The 19,043-nt window shown below is 39.7% G+C and overlaps 1 protein-coding gene and 1 long non-coding RNA gene across 3 annotated transcripts in view; one reads left to right on the forward strand and one right to left on the reverse strand.

Annotated features, from left to right (window-relative positions):
- LOC111827585 overlaps window positions 1-2,650 on the forward strand; it is a 45,013-nt gene extending 42,363 nt beyond the window's left edge. Inside the window, exon 3 of the long non-coding RNA XR_002831212.1 lies at window positions 2,370-2,650. This is a non-coding gene — a long non-coding RNA (uncharacterized LOC111827585). The remainder of the gene's footprint in view (window positions 1-2,369) is intronic.
- CUNH12orf56 (chromosome unknown C12orf56 homolog) overlaps window positions 1-19,043 on the reverse strand; it is a 74,099-nt gene that overhangs the window by 20,379 nt on the left and 34,677 nt on the right. The window contains exons 3-5 of one of the 2 annotated variants that reach the window (XM_006096849.3): window positions 17,487-17,559; window positions 9,792-10,197; window positions 3,764-3,837 (exon numbers count right to left, since the gene is read on the reverse strand). In XM_006096849.3, the coding sequence (XP_006096911.1) occupies window positions 3,764-3,837; window positions 9,792-10,197; window positions 17,487-17,559 (553 nt within the window). The remainder of the gene's footprint in view (window positions 1-3,763; window positions 3,838-9,791; window positions 10,198-17,486; window positions 17,560-19,043) is intronic. The other variant, XM_023760678.1, reaches the window with a different exon arrangement.

The raw sequence follows: 19,043 nt of genomic DNA on the forward strand, positions 1-19,043 counted from the left end.
GTAATAACCATAGACAAGTTACCTGGTCTGTCTGTGCCTCAATTTCCTCATCTATAAAATGAGGGTAATGATAGAACCTATCCCATTGGGCTGTTTTGATACTTTACCACACACACTTAGCATACAGTGTTTAATAAATAGCATCTAAATAAAGTAGGAATGAGCTTTGAGATTTTACTTTCCTACATATCCACTTCTAGTTATTGCCACATTGCATTTAAAGAATAACTGTAAAATCCCTCTATCCTCTGAGATACTCCAAAAACAGCAGAAATGTAGTTTTCACAAACAAATGAGCTTAGAAAAGCAAAATCTCAGAAATAATACAGTATCAGCAGAATTATTTTGAAGTTGGTTTTTTAGTCTTTCCCAATAAGAGTCAGCAATTTGTGAAGATCCTTGGAAAAAATCATTTTTATCCTTTGGCACCTATGATAATAGATTGTTATACTAAACTATTTTTTTTCCCAAAAGACCAGAACAGATTTCATAAGAAAAAGCACAATAATCTCTTTATACTAAAAATCAATGTATATATAAATTGAGGTATCATATACTTTATAATTTCAAATTAGATTCAGGAATCTATATTTCTACAGAGAAGTTACATATAATCACAGTTTCTTTGAACATTCAGAGAACTTTTGCTTTTATATGAATGACGAACCTCCTTTGACTAATTTAAATAAGAAAAAGTCAGTACCAGAAGACGCCATTATTCAGTTGAGGACTAAAGGGAAATTATATTCATGTTAACAAATATTCTATATTTCCATCAGCTAGAAAATATAAATTCATCCAAATAATGTGGCAAAAAGAATTCTTGATCTAATGATAAGCTCTATTTTATCTATATTTTTCATTTTTCCAGACATTTAATAAAAATAAAACCTTATAGCCCTAATGAGTTGCTCAGTGGTTAGACCTGCAACCTGAAGGGTTGAGGGTTCAATTCTGGTCAAGGGCAGGCACCTCAGTTGCAGGCTGGATTCCCAGCCCTGGCTGGGGCACGTCCTGGAGGCAACCAGTCGATGTGTCTCTCTCACATCGATGTTTCTCTCTCGCTCGCTCCCTCCCCTGCCTTCCACCCTTACTAAAAATCAATGGGAAAAATATCCTTGGGTGAGGATTAACAAAAATAAGTAAGTAAATAAATAAATAAATAAAATCACTTATATTTGTATAATGTTTGACAGCTGGAAAAGGCTTTTCATACATTATTCCAGAAACACTGTGTACATGTTTACAATGGTCAGGTTACAGAACTCACATTTGTGACAGAGTTCTAATTTAAAAACCTAATGAATATTTATTTCCTTTAAACTGAAGGTGGCTTGCAGGCAAAGACCATTTCTTGTGTGCTTGTGCATATACTATATCCCTGAGAGTGCATTTTAAATCACTGCATTTTAAATATGTTGCCATCAAGAATTAACTTTGTAAGAAATATACTTTTCGTGAGTCAAGATGGTGGCAGAACTCTCCCTCTTGCCTTCAGGGTTACAAGCCACACATATACAAAGCTAGAGCCTATTTTAATATGTAATTAGCTTAAAATCACTTTAAATAAACACCAAAATTAAAACTAATACTCTTTTAGACTAACATATGAAAACATGTAGATATTCTCTAAACTATCTCTATTACCATCTTTTTGCAAAAGAAATCACAAACGTTGTTATTTAACTCCTATGTATAAAAATAAAACAAGCATTTTCTTACAATATCATGATTATCACACCCAACAAAATTATTAATAATTCTTTGGTACTGTCAAATACCCAGTCTTGTATTAAAATGTCCTCTATTGCCTTAAAAATATTTTTATGTTCTGTTTGTTAAACCTAAGATGTAAATAAGATACTTGTTGTATGTGCTTCTAATGGAGTTCAATGCATTTTTATTTCTGTGTGGAGGTGCTAAAATTTGTGTATATTTATTGTGTTTCAACTACCTCATTCATTGTTTCTTCTGATACTGAAATTGTCTCATTTTGGCTCTTAGGAGTACCTTCATGTGAGCTCGTGTGTTCTTTGGGGTCCTGTTACCCTTTGCATTCTGGCACAAGCTGTTTCAGACTCATGTTGTGTATTTCCTCCTCCAGACCTAGAATTAGTTATTCCTGTAAGGAACTTTGGTTCCTTCAGTGGGAAATGAATATGTACCTTTTAAAATTAACTTACTTTTAACTCATTTACATGACCTGCTAGTAAACATCATTATTGTAAACCTTTCATAACTTGCCCTTGACTTAAACTTAATATCAAAATCGTTAACGCCATCAGTTCACTAGGTGGTTTCTATGTTCAGAGCACTGTGTAAAGTAAGACAAATACAAAAATTAATAAGACATACTGCTTGCTTTCTAGGGTCTCACCATTACTGGCAGAACCAGTCACATCACAAGTCACTACTTCAATATAAGGATGACTGTGACAACAACCTAATAGAACTACGAAATCTGGATAAAACCCACACTTCTTAGCTTTGAATATAAAGCCCTTTATGATCTGGTCCCTGCCTCTATCTTATCTCATTCATTCATTCATTCATTCATTCATTCTCTGAAGGCTTAATTGGCAGCCTCTATGTGCCAGTGATCAGGTCCCTGCCCTTAAAGAGCACACTGCATAGTAGGGCAACACATAATCAACAGGCAACCATAATATCGACTGGTAAGTGCTACATGAAGTATCAGGCCAGGATGTTATGGAGGGGCCCCTCTTTTTTTTTAATCCTCACCTGAAGATATTTTTTCCATTGATTTTTAGAGAGAGTTGAAGGGAGGGAAGCAGGGAGGGAGGGAGGGAGAAACATTGATGTGAGAGAGAGAAATTGATTGGTTGCCTCCCAAATGCACCACTGCAGACTGATGTTCTAACCATTGAGAAAACTGGAGAGGGCTGGAGGGGCCCCTCTTAACTTAGTTTTGAGAAATTAATCTTAGAGAAAGGGATAGTAAGCTAAGACTTGATGAACTGAAGTTGTTCATGAAGGGGAAGAAGAGTAGAGAGTAGGCCATCATGTTAGGGCCCAGAGGAAAAATAAACGGAGCTTTCTGAGAACTGTGAGTTTATTTGGTGAGGTGCTTAAGGCAGGAGTGGGGAGGACACAATACTTGAGGATGAAAAAAATGAAGGGAGACATGAGAAAGATCTGTGTAAGCTGTTAAAGATTTTAGAGCCTTCTCCTAAGGGCAATGGGGAGTCATTCAAAGGCTTTAAGGGAGGAATCACATGATCAGATTTGTGCTTCTGAAAGAGTCCTCTTTTGCACAGGCGAAGGTATAGAAAGGGCCAAGAGTGAAGGCAGAGGCCAGCTCGGAAAATATTAGGAGCCCAGGCTGGGCCCAAGGGTGTGACAGTGGAAAAAAGTGAATGTTACCCAGATATATCAAAGCACAATAAATCATATGGTGATTGGCACAATAAATCATGTGGCTGATAGTGAAGGGAGGAGAGAAGGTAAAGGTGACATCCAGGACTCTGGTTTAAGTGATCTGGGGTAATAACATCATACCCCGTGTTAAGAAACAAAAGAGGAGGGTTAGGTTCCAGAAGGAAGATGCTGAGTTCTGTTTTGAATATGCTGACTTTCAGGAACCTACAAGAGGTGATGTCCAGTGGGTAATAGTGTTTGCAGGCCTAAAATTCAGGACAGAGTTGAGGTAAAGGCTCATTGTGATGTCAGCAACATAGAGTTAGGAGAGGCATAGAGGAGAGAACACTCCTCCATGGAACTCTATCATATCACCACTCCTTACCTGTATGGCTTTGGACCTCCAATAGCAAGACTGAGCTCACTAACATATAGGGGATCTTGTAAAAGAGTAGCTTTCTGAAAGAGGAAAAAAGTGAAAATAGTTAGAACTTTTGTTTACTGAAAACCAATTCCCCCTACTTTTAGTCAATATCATAGATCTTTAATACCTTCTACAGTACATGATTTATTTATATAATCTATTCTAGTGTTTGATAATACCGCAGGGAATTTTTTCCTTATATAAAATTTTAAAGTTTTAAATATTATAAAATAAAATCACCTATCAAAATTAAACAGTACAGAAATGTATAAAATAAAAGACAAAAGTTTTTAGTCTCTCCCTACTTCTTCTATCCTGCTACTCAGAGTACCTTGCTATTATCAATTTGGTTTATATCCTTTTGGCATATAAAAGCATACTAGCCCTAGCTAGTTTTGCTCAGTGGCTAGAGCGGCAGCCTGTGCACTAAAGGGTCCTGGGTTTGATTCCGGTCAAGGGCACATGCCGGGGTTGTGGGCTCGATCCTCAGTAGGGTGTGCAGGAGGCAGCCAATCAATGATTGTCTCTCATCATTGATGTTTCTATCTCTCTCTCCCTCTCCCTTCCTCTCTGAAATCAAGAAAAATAATAATAGTAATAAAAGCATACTAATTATAATGTATACATTTAAATATTAGGTGATATATATTTATAATATATATTTAATATTAGCTAAATTATAGCACATATATTGATCTGGGGCTGTTTTTTCTACTTAATACATGATAGACAGTTTTTCGTGTCTGTGTATATAGGTTTACTTCAATCTTTTAAATGATTTCCTAGTATTCCATAGTACAGTTATACAATAATTTAACTATTCTATTAACGAGGTTATTTTTTTTCTCAAATCTTTAGTGTTATCATTTTCCATTCATTCTGGGTCCTCAAAACCAAAGGTCAGGTAGTGTTCAGCAAGTTTTATTTATGTTGAGGCTTAACAGACAGATTATTTCAGAAGAAATTTCTGAAATTTTGCTGATTTACTACTCCAAACAAGCGGAGTATGTGCTTTTTCTTTTTCTTTCTTTCTTTCTTCTTCTTTTTTTTTTTTTTTATCCTCACCGAAAGATATTGTCTATTGATTGTTAAACAGGGTGGGAGGGAGGGGGTAAGGGGAAAGAGAGAGAAAAGAAAACACATCCACGTGAGAGCAACACCATCAATTGATTGCCTTCTGCACACACCCCAACCAGGCTAGAGTTCAAACCTGCAACCCAGGTAAATGCCCTTGAATGAGAATCAAACCCGCAACCCTACGGCTGACGCTCTAGCCACTGAGCCATGCCAGCCAGGGCAATATGTGTTTTTTCTTACAACTTTGTCCTTGCTCTAAGTATTTGGGGTGGGGGTGGGGGGGTGGGGAGAGGGGTTGAATTGCTGGACCTATGGTAGGCATATTTTTAATTTTTTTGGAACCTTCATACTGTTTTCCACTCTGGCTATCCCAAATTACATTCCCACAAGAGTGCACTATGGTTCCCTTTTTCCCACATCCTTACCAGCATTTATCTTATCTTTTTGATGGCAGCTGTTCTAATAGATGAGTTGATATGTCATTGTGACTTTTTATTTGTTTTTTCCTGATGATTATTGATGTTGAGCATCTTTTTGTGTACCTGTTGGCTAGTTGTACATCTTCTTTGGAAAAATGGCTATTCAGGTCCTTTGCCCGATTTTTAAGTGGATTAAGTTGTATGAGTCCCTTATACATTTTACAATTGAGCTGTATAAGTTCCTATACATTTTGTGTATCAATCCCTTATCATACATATGGTTTGCAGATATTTTCTTCCATTCCACAGGTTGACCTTTTATTTTATTTATCCTTTCCCTTGCTACTTTCAAAATTCTCATTTCCTTTGGCCCTTTTTTGTTTTTATTTTTAAATCTTATTGTTGAGAGTATTACAGATGTGCTCTGAGTTTTTTTTAAAAAAGCTATTTTTTCCCCTCTCCAAATGTTTATGCTTGCCTTAAATCTAGAATTTTAATTTGGAAATACCCCTTAGTTCGTTAGCTTTCCAGTAGCTGTCTTCACAATTTATAAAGGGCAAAGAATTGCCACATTTCATTTCTTAAAATTTATTGGGGTGACATTGGTCAACATGAACATATATGTGTCAAGCACATTTCATTTTTGAAGAATTTGAGATGCGAAACAACCCAAATGTAATTATTTTTGGTGAAAGTTACAAATATAATGGGTTACCAAAGGAGACTCAACTCTTTGGAAACACTTAAAATCCAAATGAGTGTTAATTTCTAATTGGATTATTTAGGTTAATTTTAACCGAAAATATATAGAGAGTTAAAATGTCCAATTCCTTTTCCCGGGAGCATTTCCCTGCTTCAATATGAAAGATCATTCTAGATCTCAAGGCACAAGAGATCAGTTAAAGAAGATAAGTCTGACTGATTGGATTTTTTTCAATTTCCTAAAACTTATGAAGATATCACTAAGACTAACCAAAGGAGACCTGCCTGATGAGAAAATTTAACTATGTCACAAAAAGGCACAACTTTTAAATGTTTATATTGAATTAATATTTTATTCTTACAAAAGTAAATGCTAATGTGACTCATCATTTGTCTGAAATATTTACTCATTTTCCATCTTTCAAAGGATAGAACATTATTTTATTTTTTTAAATATATTTTTATTGATTTCAGAGAGAAAGGGAGATAGAGAGATAGAAACATCAATGATGAGATAGAATCATTGATTGGCCACCTCCTGCACGCCCCCTACTGGGGGGATTTAGCTCACAACCCAGGCATGTGCCCCTGGCCGGAATTGAACCTGGGACCCTTCAGTTCACAGGCTGACACTCTATCCACTGAGCCAAACCAGCCAGGGCTAGAACATTATTTTCAATATTATATTATAGTACCCACCAAGTAATAAACCTCCACCGAGGTTTTATTTCAGTAGTCACAGAAAGAAAAAACCAGTGTCTGGTTTCAAATCCCAGCTCTAGACCAGTTGTGCAAGCTTGCATATATCATTTAATTCCTCAGTACCTTAATTTCCTCATCTATAAAATGAGAATAAAAGACCTACATCATAGGGTTGCTGTGCAGATTGAATGAGTTAATATACAGAAAGCATTAGGCGTGTGTAGCGACATGGCCTCAAATGACCATACTCAACAAGCAACTCAAAGCTATGCGGCAGGCCTTCCAGCCTGGGCAGCAATCCATAGGTCTGCTTCCCAGCAGAGCAATCAGCCCTATAGACAGCAGAGTTATGGTGACTACAGCCAGTCAGGGGACACTTCAGGCTATGGCCAGAGCACCTATGGTTCTTTTTTAGGACAAACCCAGAACAGCTAAGGCACTTGGTCAGCTCCCCAGGGATGTGGCTCAACTGCTGGCTGTGGCAGTGGCCAGAGTTCTCAGTCATCTTATGGGCAGCAGTCCTACCCTGGCTATGGTCAGCAGCCGGCTCCTAGCAGCACCTTGGGAAGTTACAGCAGCAGTTCTCAGAGCAGCAATTACAGGCAGCCCCAGAGCGGGACGATGGTCAGCAGTCAGGCTATGGTGGACAACAGCCTAGCTGTGGTGCACACCAAAGCTCCTATAATCCTCCTCAGGGCTATGGGTAGCAGAACCAGTACAAGAGTAGCAGTGGAGGTAGAGGGGGTAGTAGAGGTAACTGTCGCCAAGATCAGTCCCCCATGAGTGGTTGCAGCAGTGACGGTGGTTATCGAAATCAGGACCAGAGTGGTGGTGGTGGCAGTGCTACAGGAAAGGCCAGCAGGACCATGGGGGACAAGGTCATGGCAATAGCAGCGATTACAACTGCAGCAAGGTGGCTATGAACCCAGAGGTCATGGAGGTGGCCAGGGAGGCAGGGGTGGCATGGGTGGAAATAACCGTGGTGGCTTCAATAAATTTGGTGGGCCTCGGGACCAAGGATCACATCATGATTCTGAACAGGATAATTCAGACAACAGCAGCATCTCTGTGCAAGGCATGGGCAAGATTATAAATAAGAAAACAGGACAGCCATGACTAATCTGACAGTGAAACGGGCAAGCCGAAGGGAGAGGCAATGGTATGACCCACTTTCTGCTAAGGCAGCAATAGACTGGTTTGATGGTAAAGAATTCTCTGGGAATCCTGTCAAGGTCTCATTTGCTACTTGGCGAGTAGATTTCAGTTGGGGTGGTGGCAGTGGTCATGGAGGGCGAGGAGGACCCATGGGCCATGGAGGTAGTGGCGGTGGTGGGGGTGGACTCCCCAGTGGAGGTGGTGGCGGTAAAGAATAGCAGCGAGCTGGAGATGGAAGTGTCCTAATCCTACATGTGAGAGTCTGAATTCCTCTTGGAGGAATGAATGCAACTGTATAAGGCCCCTAAACTAGACGGCCCAGGACAGGAACCAGGATGCTCTCTGGTGGAGGTTGCTATGGAGATGGTCGCCATGGTGGCAGAGGAGGCTATGATTAGGGCAGCTATCTAGGCCAAGAAAGGGACCATGGGGGCTCAGAGGTGGCCAGGGTGGTGGGGACCAAGATTACTTCAAGCAGATTGGCCCTGGCAAGATGGACTCCAGGGGTGACCACAGACAGGATTGCAGAGACTGTCTCCTGAGGTTCTGAAACAGGTTTTCTCCTATACCCAGCGTGACTCTCATTATTATATAACCTTCCAACTGCTGACCACTGACCACACATGGGTTTTTTTGTGACAGACTATGTAATTATAGCCATATCTCTGGTTCCCATTAAACACCATTGTTTTAAAGAGAGAGAGAGAGAGAGAGAGAGAGAGAGAGAGAGAGAGAGAGAGAGAAAGGGAGTTCCTACTGGATAGTAACAATACATGTTAGTTATTGTTACTGTTTTTATTATCAGAATACTCTAAATTGGTCTATCTGACTTGTCCCAACCATGCCTCTGATGCAGAATTAAAAAGTCATATTAAAACTAAGAACTAGTCAATTCAGGGAAGTCCAAACAATTATTTTGAAATATTTAGATAGATTTTTTAAGCCAATTAATTTTTGGTTTGTCTTTTAGAACAGATGAGGCCTTCTTTTAATAGACAAGGATTTTTCCCTTTATGATTCATTTACATTCTTAATTTGGAGAAAGCTGTTTAAAAATTTAGAAAATTTAAATATTTAACATTTAATTTAAACATTTAACATTCTAACTGTTCTATGAAGGGGAGAAAATAGGGTTTTCTTGAAATTTTTCACAATTTATAGCCATTTATAAAACCCCCTGCTTCCTAGCTTCTTTGGAGTGAAAACAGCCTTTCATATTTCTTAATATTCTTATGTTAAAAGATTAATAATAAAAACTATATATCACTGAAGATAACTGAAAAGGATCATGTTACTTTTTTATTAAATTTCTTATTTTTAAACTGAGCCTGGTGTAATAAAAAGATCCCTAAAGGGGAGTCTAACTCTGCCCCTAAACTTACTATTTAATCTTGAGCAAGTCACTTAAAATGGTTGCACTTCCATTCCTTCACTTAAAAAGGACACAGACTAGGTGGTTTTCATAAAATTATCCGATCTTATAACAATGACTCCCATCAACCTACATTCAATAGCACAGCTAAGAAATACAGAAACATATTGGCTATGTTGACCTTTATCTGAGCTCTCTTCTCTCTGAAAGCAGAAGTGGTTGAAAAATCACCCCAGCGAAGTGCGAAAGACCACCCTGCTCACACACATCCGAGATAAGACCTGTCTCCTTCCCCATGATTCTCATGAGACTCTCTGATGACTCGTTTATTTACCCGCCTCTATAAAACCCAGGTCTCTCTCCTTTTCTTTAGGACAGACGCTTCTCATTAATGAGCATCTCCCCTATTGCAATCGCTGAATAAATTCACTTCCTTAATTGTCCAGGGCATTTTGTCTTTCACAATATGATTAAATTCCAAGGTTAAATTTCCAAAATGGGGAGCAAGAGCAGCGTGTAAAAAACAATACTCAAGTCAAGGTTAACCTATGAGGACACTTACTATAATATAATTGTTCCATGAACTTTTTAAGTGCAGAAATATTGATGACGTGGTGGAAATAATGTACAAATGGAGTTCTGACTCTTTTTTCTCTAGGTTTGGGTTGCTTTGTAAAAGGGAGGCGGGGGAGGAATTTCCTAAGTAAAGCTCATTTCCGTTCCCATTGCATTTGAAAGGGATTTCACTTAGAGAGTCTTTGTGATCTGGAAGTCCCTCGGGTCCTTTTGTGTTTGTGGTGCAAGATGGCACGCTGACAGCCTGGCCAGTGGCTGCTGTAGACTGACAGCTCCTCCTGGAGGGCGTAGGTAGGGGTCGACCGGCGCTTTGACCTTGAAGGTACAGCTTCTTGAGGTCTGAAGGACAGAGAGTTGAGTCCTTGGACAGTGTGCTGCTCTCTTGGTGGTACCTGTCAGGGAGAATTTAGTATTAAACATGATATTCAGAATTGAATAGTAAGGAACAAGGAGACACCAATGACCCAACTACAGTAGTTTAAGACTCTGAACGTGAATGTTTTCACATAAAAGGAATGCTTGCTAAGAGAAGGGGGTGACTTAATCTCACTTGCTTACACACTGACCCAGGGGAGATATAGCCCAACTCTGCAGTATACTTTTCTGCTTTCAGAAATAAAATTCTACCCAATGTCATTTAAAGAAACACTTTCTATATCTAAAGAATTGTGCCTGTCCTTCACAAAGTCCAATATTTCCATTGAAAGGACTTTTCATTCTACTTCTGAAACCTGATTTTTCTTTCACTCTGCATTTCTAATTGATCTGATAAAGAAAAAAACCATTCATATGGAGATATAGAGAGATTTTTAATGGTGTTTTGATTCATCTCTTGCTAATACTCTTCTGATATTAACAATAGCATCCCCAACACCTCAGTACTTTTTTCACAATCAATCCTTTACCTTCCCTGTTCTCTCCAGCTCACCGCGATCCATTTCTACTCTGCTGCCCCAGGAAGCAAGTAGTAGAGGCTTAGAAGTTGCAGAGTATGCTGAGATGTAAGTTCCCATCCTGGCTGTGCCACTCAGTGGGGCTGTGACTTTGGCTGACCTAAGCCTCAAGTCCCTAATTTTAAAATAGGAACCATAACAGTACCAATCTCACAGAGTTTCTATGAGAATGAAATAAGAAAATATACATGCTATGTGTCTGTAACACTGGAAACAGTAAGTGCTAGCTATTAATATTATCCTATATTGTCTTAAATTGCTGGTTTGTCATTTTCTATTAAAGTGTCTTTGTCTCCCTTATAAAATTGTAACTGCTATATAAGTGGAAAGTCATTTAGCTTTTATTAGTTCCTAAATTAATTTTAAACAGGTATAAAATTCATTCATTATCTGTATAGTGCTACGAACTGTGCTGAGTTCCAACCATCTGCTCCCTCCCCCACTGACACTGCATGTGCACAGGTGCGTACACACAGGCACACACACACACACACACACACGTTCCATCCCCTTTAACAGCCATAATTATCTTACATTGTCCTATTTCTTTTTTTTTAAATATATTTTATTGATTTTTTACAGAGAGGAAGGGAGAGAGATAGAGAGTTAGAAACATCGATGAGAGAGAAACATTGATCAGCTGCCTCCTGCACATCTCCTACAGGGGATGTGCCCGCAACCCAGGTACATGCCCTTGACCGGAATCGAACCTGGGACCTTTCAGTCCGCAAGCAGACGCTCTATCCACTGAGCCAAACCGGTTTCGGCCATTGTCCTATTTCTTCATAGGATTCTATTATGTAACCGTGTTATCAAACTGTCTAAGTACCTAAGGTGCTCACACTAAGATTTTCAGTTAAAGGAATATGTGTCTAGCCCTGAAATGGATGACGCATACTCCAGTCCTCTTTAAAGTGACAGCTTTTCTTTTTATTCTTGCAGATAATATTTTCTAAAATTTTCTCCATGGAAATTGAAAGATCAGACAGAGGCCAAAAACCAGGATTACAGGCTTTATTAGAGGAGAAGGACCTGCCGGGCTGTCTCGCAAGGGGAGGACAGCAGCACGTGCAGGGGTGGGCACGCCTTTTGAGGGGCGGAATGGGAAAGGGTAGGGGGCTTAGTGTACTCAGTGCACACTGATTGGTGGCTTACTGCATTGTCCATATAGGACAAGGGCTTAGGGTATTTGGCAGGTGTGGATTGGTGGTCCAATGTATAGTCCATATAAGGTACCTGGTTAGTCACTCAGGTATTTCCGGGCTGCAGGTTATGTTATACTCTGCCCACCAGTTGGGGGAAGGGAGGATCTATCAGAAATTGAAGAGAGTTAATTAACCAGTGCCTAGATTATGTTAGATAATGTTAATGTTAATGTTAATGTTAATGAAAATATGTTACAATGTTCATGTCAGGCACAACATATGTTTCATGTGAAAATTCAGCAACATGATTTCATGTAGTTACAGAAAGTCTCACTTAAATCAACTGTTACTTACTCAGGTGTATGAAAAAAAACCTACTGTTTTGGGGGATTTAAGAAGGGTTTCTAAAAAGGATTATTGTTTTGGCAGCATAAATGAAAATGCCATGGTCATTACTGCTTCACTAGTTAAACAAGCCAACTCATAAAACTAAACTGTATCCTTCATTTTAAATTCAATAACGCCCTTCATTACTAGTCTGATTAGAGAGCAGTTCATTACTAAGAGCTCTGGAACCTTGAATTTGCACTTTGCAACCTCCTATTTGTAAAACTAAGTTGCTAAAAGTCAAGTGTTTTTCTAATGAGCTGATTATGTATCTCCAGGGAGAAAACAGCCACAAAGGAAAAAAAGATGAGAGAAATGGGAAAGAGAACTCCAAGTCAAAAATATGCACAAATCATTTCTCTCCTTTTCCCCTCTGCATCAAAGACAGATAAACTCTTTGAGGCTGAAAATGTCAGGTTAAAAGTCACAGCCCAAAAAGCAACAGGCAGAATTGAACAGCTTCAGAAAAACCTGTTAGGTGCGAGTTCAGCTCAGAATAAATTGTACATATAGGCTGCCGTATTGATTCTATCAAGAAAAATGGCAAATTATTAAAAAAATGATTATTTGATTTAAGAAACTCTTTAAAAGGATAAAAAAGTAGTTCAGTTAATATGAAAATGGAGAGTTTAGTTTTGTGGAGAGCTAAAAACCTATCAAGTTGAAATAGATAATTAGATTAAAATGTTAAAATATAAGAAAAGATGTTGATGGATTAGAGATATCTTATGGGTGTAGAACTCAGGAGTCTCAATAATCCAGGAGTAAACTGACTACCTGGCCCAGGAATTCCCAATCCTTGGTAGCTAGCTAACAGGAGCATCTAGAGAGCTTCCAAAACCAGATTACTGAGTCCCATCCCTCAGTATTAGTGCCTAGGCTGGAGTTCAGGACTCTGAACCCTCCATGAGCCCTAGAGAGATTCTGATGCAAGGCCATGCTTGAAAAAAACCATGAATTTTTGCCGTTATTCCAGGTCAGCTTTATTCCCACACTCCAAAGGGTGTGGGTTGCCTCCTCACATAGCCTAACCAGCAGGCTGCTGAGAGCACAAACTAATCTCAAAGTAACAGCACGTTGGGAAGCAGCAACAGTGTCCCAGATTCCGGCTTATTCAAGCAAGTTCAATCTAACCTCAAACAGCAGGAGTGCTTGGAGAAATGAGCTCTCCTATTGAATTGACTCCCTAATCCTGTTTTGGATACTCGACTTTGTTAAGAAAGTTTTCTAAAAGTGTTTTGGTTCTATCTTTTTGTAAAAGGCAGACTAGTAGGCATACATGACTCTTCGATAATTGGGGTCCTTCTGAGCTTCAGGGTTATCTTCATTATCACAGTGTGGAACTGGAGCTGGTGAGTTGAATTGGAACAGCGGGCTTCCAGAGACAGAGGCCAAGAGGAGGGGGCATTCATGCCCCTCACTCCCTAAGATCTCCAATAGCCACCCCCTCTCTGAACAAGCCACCATAATAAATGCATGTGTACACTACATAAAAACAGTGCATCCGTGCCTACCAACGGAAAAAGAGCTTCAAGCCACTCCAAATAAACATACATTCCAAGTACATGAGTCACACCTTTTGCTACCCTCTTTTATGGAATCTCTCCTATTGAGATTCTGGAACCATCACTGGCTCTAGGAAGGATCTGAGACCAGTCCAAATCCTTTTCCATATATATTGGTATATGCTTACAATTCTACTAGTTTTCTTCTACTTCAGGCCAGGATGGCATAACAGGGACTAAATATACCTCCCACCTGAAACAACCAAAAACTAGGAAAATACATGAAGAAAGAAAAAAAAAAACAGCTTTTAAGACACTGGACATCAGACAACATAAGAGGGTGAGCTCTGAGTAGTGGGAAACAAGGTGAGAACTAACATCTGCCCCATCATACTGACTTGAAAAAGTTTCCAGGCCATGGTGTAGCAAGGAGCAATAGGTATTGATTGTGGTCATGGTTTCACTGGTATATATATATATATATATATATATATATATATATATATATATATGAAAAAAATGTATCACATTGTGTACTTTAAATATTACAGCTTATTGTGTGTCAAAAAGCTTTTAAGCCCTGGCCGGATATGCCAATGTTGTGGGTTCGATCCCCAGTCAGGGCACATACAAGAAGTAACCAATGAATTCATGAATGGGTGGAACAACAAATTGATGTGTCTCTCTCTCTCTCTCTCTCCTTCTCTCTCTCCTCTCTCTCTCCCTCTCTCTCTCTCTCTCTCTCTCTCTCTCTCTCTCTCTCAAAAATCAATCAATAAAAAAATGAATCTGTTAAAACAAAATTCTACTAATAGAGCTTTCCTTGAGCTTCTGGCTTTGATGCCAATTAAAATGGAAATCCCAGGGAAGGGGGAACCAGTTTAAATGTGAATTATTAAGTTATCACATTGTGGTGTCAATAAAAACCCAAGTACAGAATTGTATAGGGAGAGCAAGGATGCGTACTAAGGAAGGCTAGAAAGAGGAATTCACAGAGAAGGGAGAAAGAGCACAGGATAGGAAATGCAAACAAACTTTGCAAGTGTGTTGTCATCTAGAAACAACAGGGGTGGTTTTGCTGGAAAGTGTGGTGCTGTGTGTTAGTTGCCACAATGATGGGGAGTATTACTAGCATTTAGTGGGCAAGAGCCAGAGAAGCCAAGTCCTACACTGTGTGGGACTGTTCTGCACAACAAGGAAGAGTCCCACACAAAATGCCAAGAGCACTCCACTGAGAAACCCTAGTGAAAGGAATTTGGTTACACTGACTGTTGGTCCCTTCAACAATAGCAGCATTACAAAGAGGTCTTGGGGTGCACTCTGCTATGTATGGCTTGTAGTGCGAAACAGAACACTTACTCATCAACCTTTCTTAGCCAGTAAGTTTTTCTGATGTTTCAGCTTCAAATATAATCAAAACCTCCAAAGCCTTGAGAACCCTCACATGAATACAGAGACCATTTTTAAAGTTAGCTCCTTAAACCCTAAAAACCTGTAAGAAAATTACAGTTACTATAACCAACTTTCTCATCCAGAATAGTTGGTTGTAAAGTTAAAATTGTGTAAAGCAAATTGGTGATGTATTCCCAGTAGAAAAAAGAATCTTCCTAAACCAATAATCAATTTTTGGTGAGAAAGGAAGTTATAATAATGAAATTTAGATTTAGAAGAGACCTTGCAGGTCATCTTGATAAAACAGCAAGAGAAGGTGAGGGTGAGAGACAGTGCAGTGGGCCAAGGCCCTTCTCGGCAGCCTAGGTTACTGCACAGTGTGATATACCACAGGTTTGTGAATACTCCGCCTGCCCCCCCGCCCCCCTCGGGAGCTCACTTTTTCTTTGCAGCATTTTGCAATGTTTTCCTATCCTGTCTTTCAAGGCCTCAACCCCCATTAATTTTCCACATGCCTATGTATCTCTTGACTCACATGCCGTAGACCAATTCCAGCATGTCATAATTGTAAGTTTCATCAAAAGGTTGATGAAACTTGAGGACTCAACAGGGTTGAGTCTCACATGTAGTCACCTGTTGGGAATGGCTAAAGGCATTTCCCCAAACCTGAATAGGAAACTGATTGTGGCTGCCAGACAGTTAAAGGGCATCTTAATCTACATATTATTGCCTCCTACTGGCCAAACACCTGAACAGCCGTAGGCTATTCCCCAAACTGACAATGCTTCTGTACCCTTTGAAACCTTACCCTTTGAAGTGTATTATCTCCACCTTGCCTTAGGACAAATTGTGTTAATAAAAGCAAGGGTCCTAGGCAAGAAGGTACTCTTCAGTTCCTTTAGTTGAAGGTCCTCTAACCCCCAATGCCTTTCAAAATTATAACTCGTCTCCAGACTCTTTTTAGTCTCTGGATTTCTATGTCATCTGCGCACAGCCTTTTCCAGATTCCTGAACCCTTCTTGATGCTGGGACATGAACCCCAGCATACTCACAGCTGTTAGAATGCTATGCTCCCCTCCTCCTTCTAATGTCTAGATACTGACTGTGTAACAGCATCACACTTTGAGTTATGAAGCTTAGGAAGCTCCTTTCTACACTTATACCTGGACTTCTTTCCCACTGTGCAGACTGAAATTTCAGTGCCAGATGAACTTCTCCACCAGAGGAGGCCCTCATGCTTAACCTGTGCAAACCAGTACAGGGCTTGATCCCTCCTGACATCCTTATTTCTCTGAAAGGCATCACCTTGCAGTCACCCCAGCTTGAAACTACAGTGGCTTATCTCTCCATCTCTCTTATGTTCCTTAAATCAACTGACAGTTGTAGTTTTTACTTCCCCAATCTCTCTCATCCATCCCTTTATCTTTATTCCCACTACCACTAGCCCAATTCAGATTCTTATTGCTTCCCACCAACCTTTGGTCTCTCCCTACTTCAGTCCATTTTCAGCACAACTGTCAGGTTATTTTCTGTAAGAGTGATTTTTATCACATTCTCTGGCTCAAAACTTTCAATAGTTTTCTCATGTCCTATGAAACAACATGTAAAATTTTCCCCTGGATTTGTAAGACCCTCCAAAATATGGGCCCAATTTTACCTTTTAACTTTATATTTAATAATCATGGTGTATTTTTAAATCACACTAGGCTGCTTACCTTTCCTAATACATATTCCATTTTTCCCTGCCTCAATCTTAGCTTCTGCTATTCTCTTCAACTGCAATAACTCCACCGCCATTTTCAATATCCTTCACCAACTGTCGTCTGGCATCTTGATTCTCCCCAAAACTGAACATAATCGTTCCCCTCTTTAAATCTCTTTGGAAATTTGCTCAAACTCATTGATGACATGTAGCAGGTATCCATTGTATTATCTTTATTTATGCAAATATCATGTATCCCGGTTAGAATCAGCTTCTCAAAGACAGGAACTATGCTTTACTCTGTATTCACTACACAGAACCAGCACTCAATAAATGTTTTTTAATTTAATTGGAATCAATTATTTATTTTTTGGCATTTATATAATCTGTTGAAATGAGAAAAATTATACTTTACTATTTAACTAACCAGATTTGAATTTAAAGCAAGTTTTCTCAAAATACCTTCTTCATTATTACATATATGAGATAAACAGAACTCCAAAGCCATTAGTAGAGGAAAAGCATTAAAAAAAAAATTGAAATGGGAAATAAGTTTTGGTTAGCAAGTTAAAAACATACTCCAAACAACAATCTCACCCGACAGAGGATTCATCCAGACTTTTAGGCTCTTTGCCTCTCCATAAGACAGGGCCATTATTCTCTTCCTTGACTAAAAGGAAAGAAAAGTTATTTGGTAATTAATTACATTATTTGATTTAGTTTATGAAGAAGATGTAGTCACTGATTCTATGAGTGCTCATAAATTCTCACACAAACTTACAAGTACAAAATTATAAGCCAGGCACCATGATGAAACAAAAAGAGCTTTGGCTTTGACATTAAAGCCTGTGTGCTCAAATTCAGCACAGCTTACAAATTACTTTATTCCTCTGACCTCAATATCTCCAGTAAAAATTAGGATGATGAGGGAAAACCAAGATGGCAGCATAGGTAAACACCGGAGATTGCTGCGTCGCACAACCACTTCAAAAATACAACTAAAAGACAGAACGGACATCACCCAGAACCACAGGAAGGCTGCCTGAGTGGAAATTCTACAACTAGAAGGAAAGAGAAAAGCATACCGAGACTCAGAGGAGGCGCATGCAGAGCGGGCTGGCAGCTGAGGGCGCGGTTGTCGTTTTCAATTGGGAGGGAGTCTCAGGCTCTGAGCTCCAGTTCCGGGTGAGTCTCTAGGGACCCAGACTCATACGGGAGAAGCGGGACTGTCTGGCAGCAGTCGGAACTCAGGGCAGCTTTCTCTCCAAGGGGCTTGCAACGATTACCGGAACATTGAGAAGCAAAGCCTCTGAGGGCAGGACTGAGAGCAGCCATAACTGCTAGCTCCACCCTGTTGATCCCGTGGGACCCACCCCGCCTAAGCCCTGCAGGGAGGCTTTTGCTGGATAGCCTCAGGCAAAGGCTAGATTAGCACCTCCCTAGAGATCCAGGAGCCAGGAAGCCCAGAAGTCAGAGTGGGACCATCCAGTTTGCAGCTCCATGGAAACATAAAGGACACACTCAGGGGGCAGACTCAGTGAGCACCAAAGCCCCATTGAAGCAAGTCTTGCCCCAGAGGGGGTGTCTCCAGCACAGAAGTTCTCCCACTGCAGACACAGCTGATTCTCACAGCCAAATTGGCCTGGAGGCCAATTCCTCCCAGTGATACCTACAACAATCAAGGCTTAACTACAACAAGACTGTGCACAAAGACCACAAGGGGGTGCACCAAGAGTGTCCTCCTCAGGTAATTGGGGAGGCTGAACCACTGGGCCCTAGAGGACACTTAGCACAGAAAACCACTGTATCAACACAGGGAAGCATAAAAAATGCGGAGACAAAGAAAAAGGACACAAATGACAGAAATGGAGGAAAGCAAACTACTGGATATAGAGTTCAAAACCACACTTTTAAGGTCTTTCAATAATTTTCTAGAAACTGCCGATAAACTTAATGAGATCTACAAGAAATCTAATGAGACCCTCGATGTTGTGATAAAGAACCAACTAGAAATTAAGCATACACTGACTGAAATAAAGAATATTATACAGACTCCCAACAGCAGACTAGAGGATTTCAAGAATCAAGTCAACGATTTGAAATACGAATAAGCAAAAAACACCCAACCAGAAAAGCAAAATGAAAAAAGAATCC

Source organism: Myotis lucifugus, unplaced genomic scaffold (assembly GCF_000147115.1).
Source record: "Myotis lucifugus unplaced genomic scaffold, Myoluc2.0 scaffold_189, whole genome shotgun sequence".
In the NCBI taxonomy this organism is placed as follows: Eukaryota; Metazoa; Chordata; class Mammalia; order Chiroptera; family Vespertilionidae; genus Myotis; species Myotis lucifugus.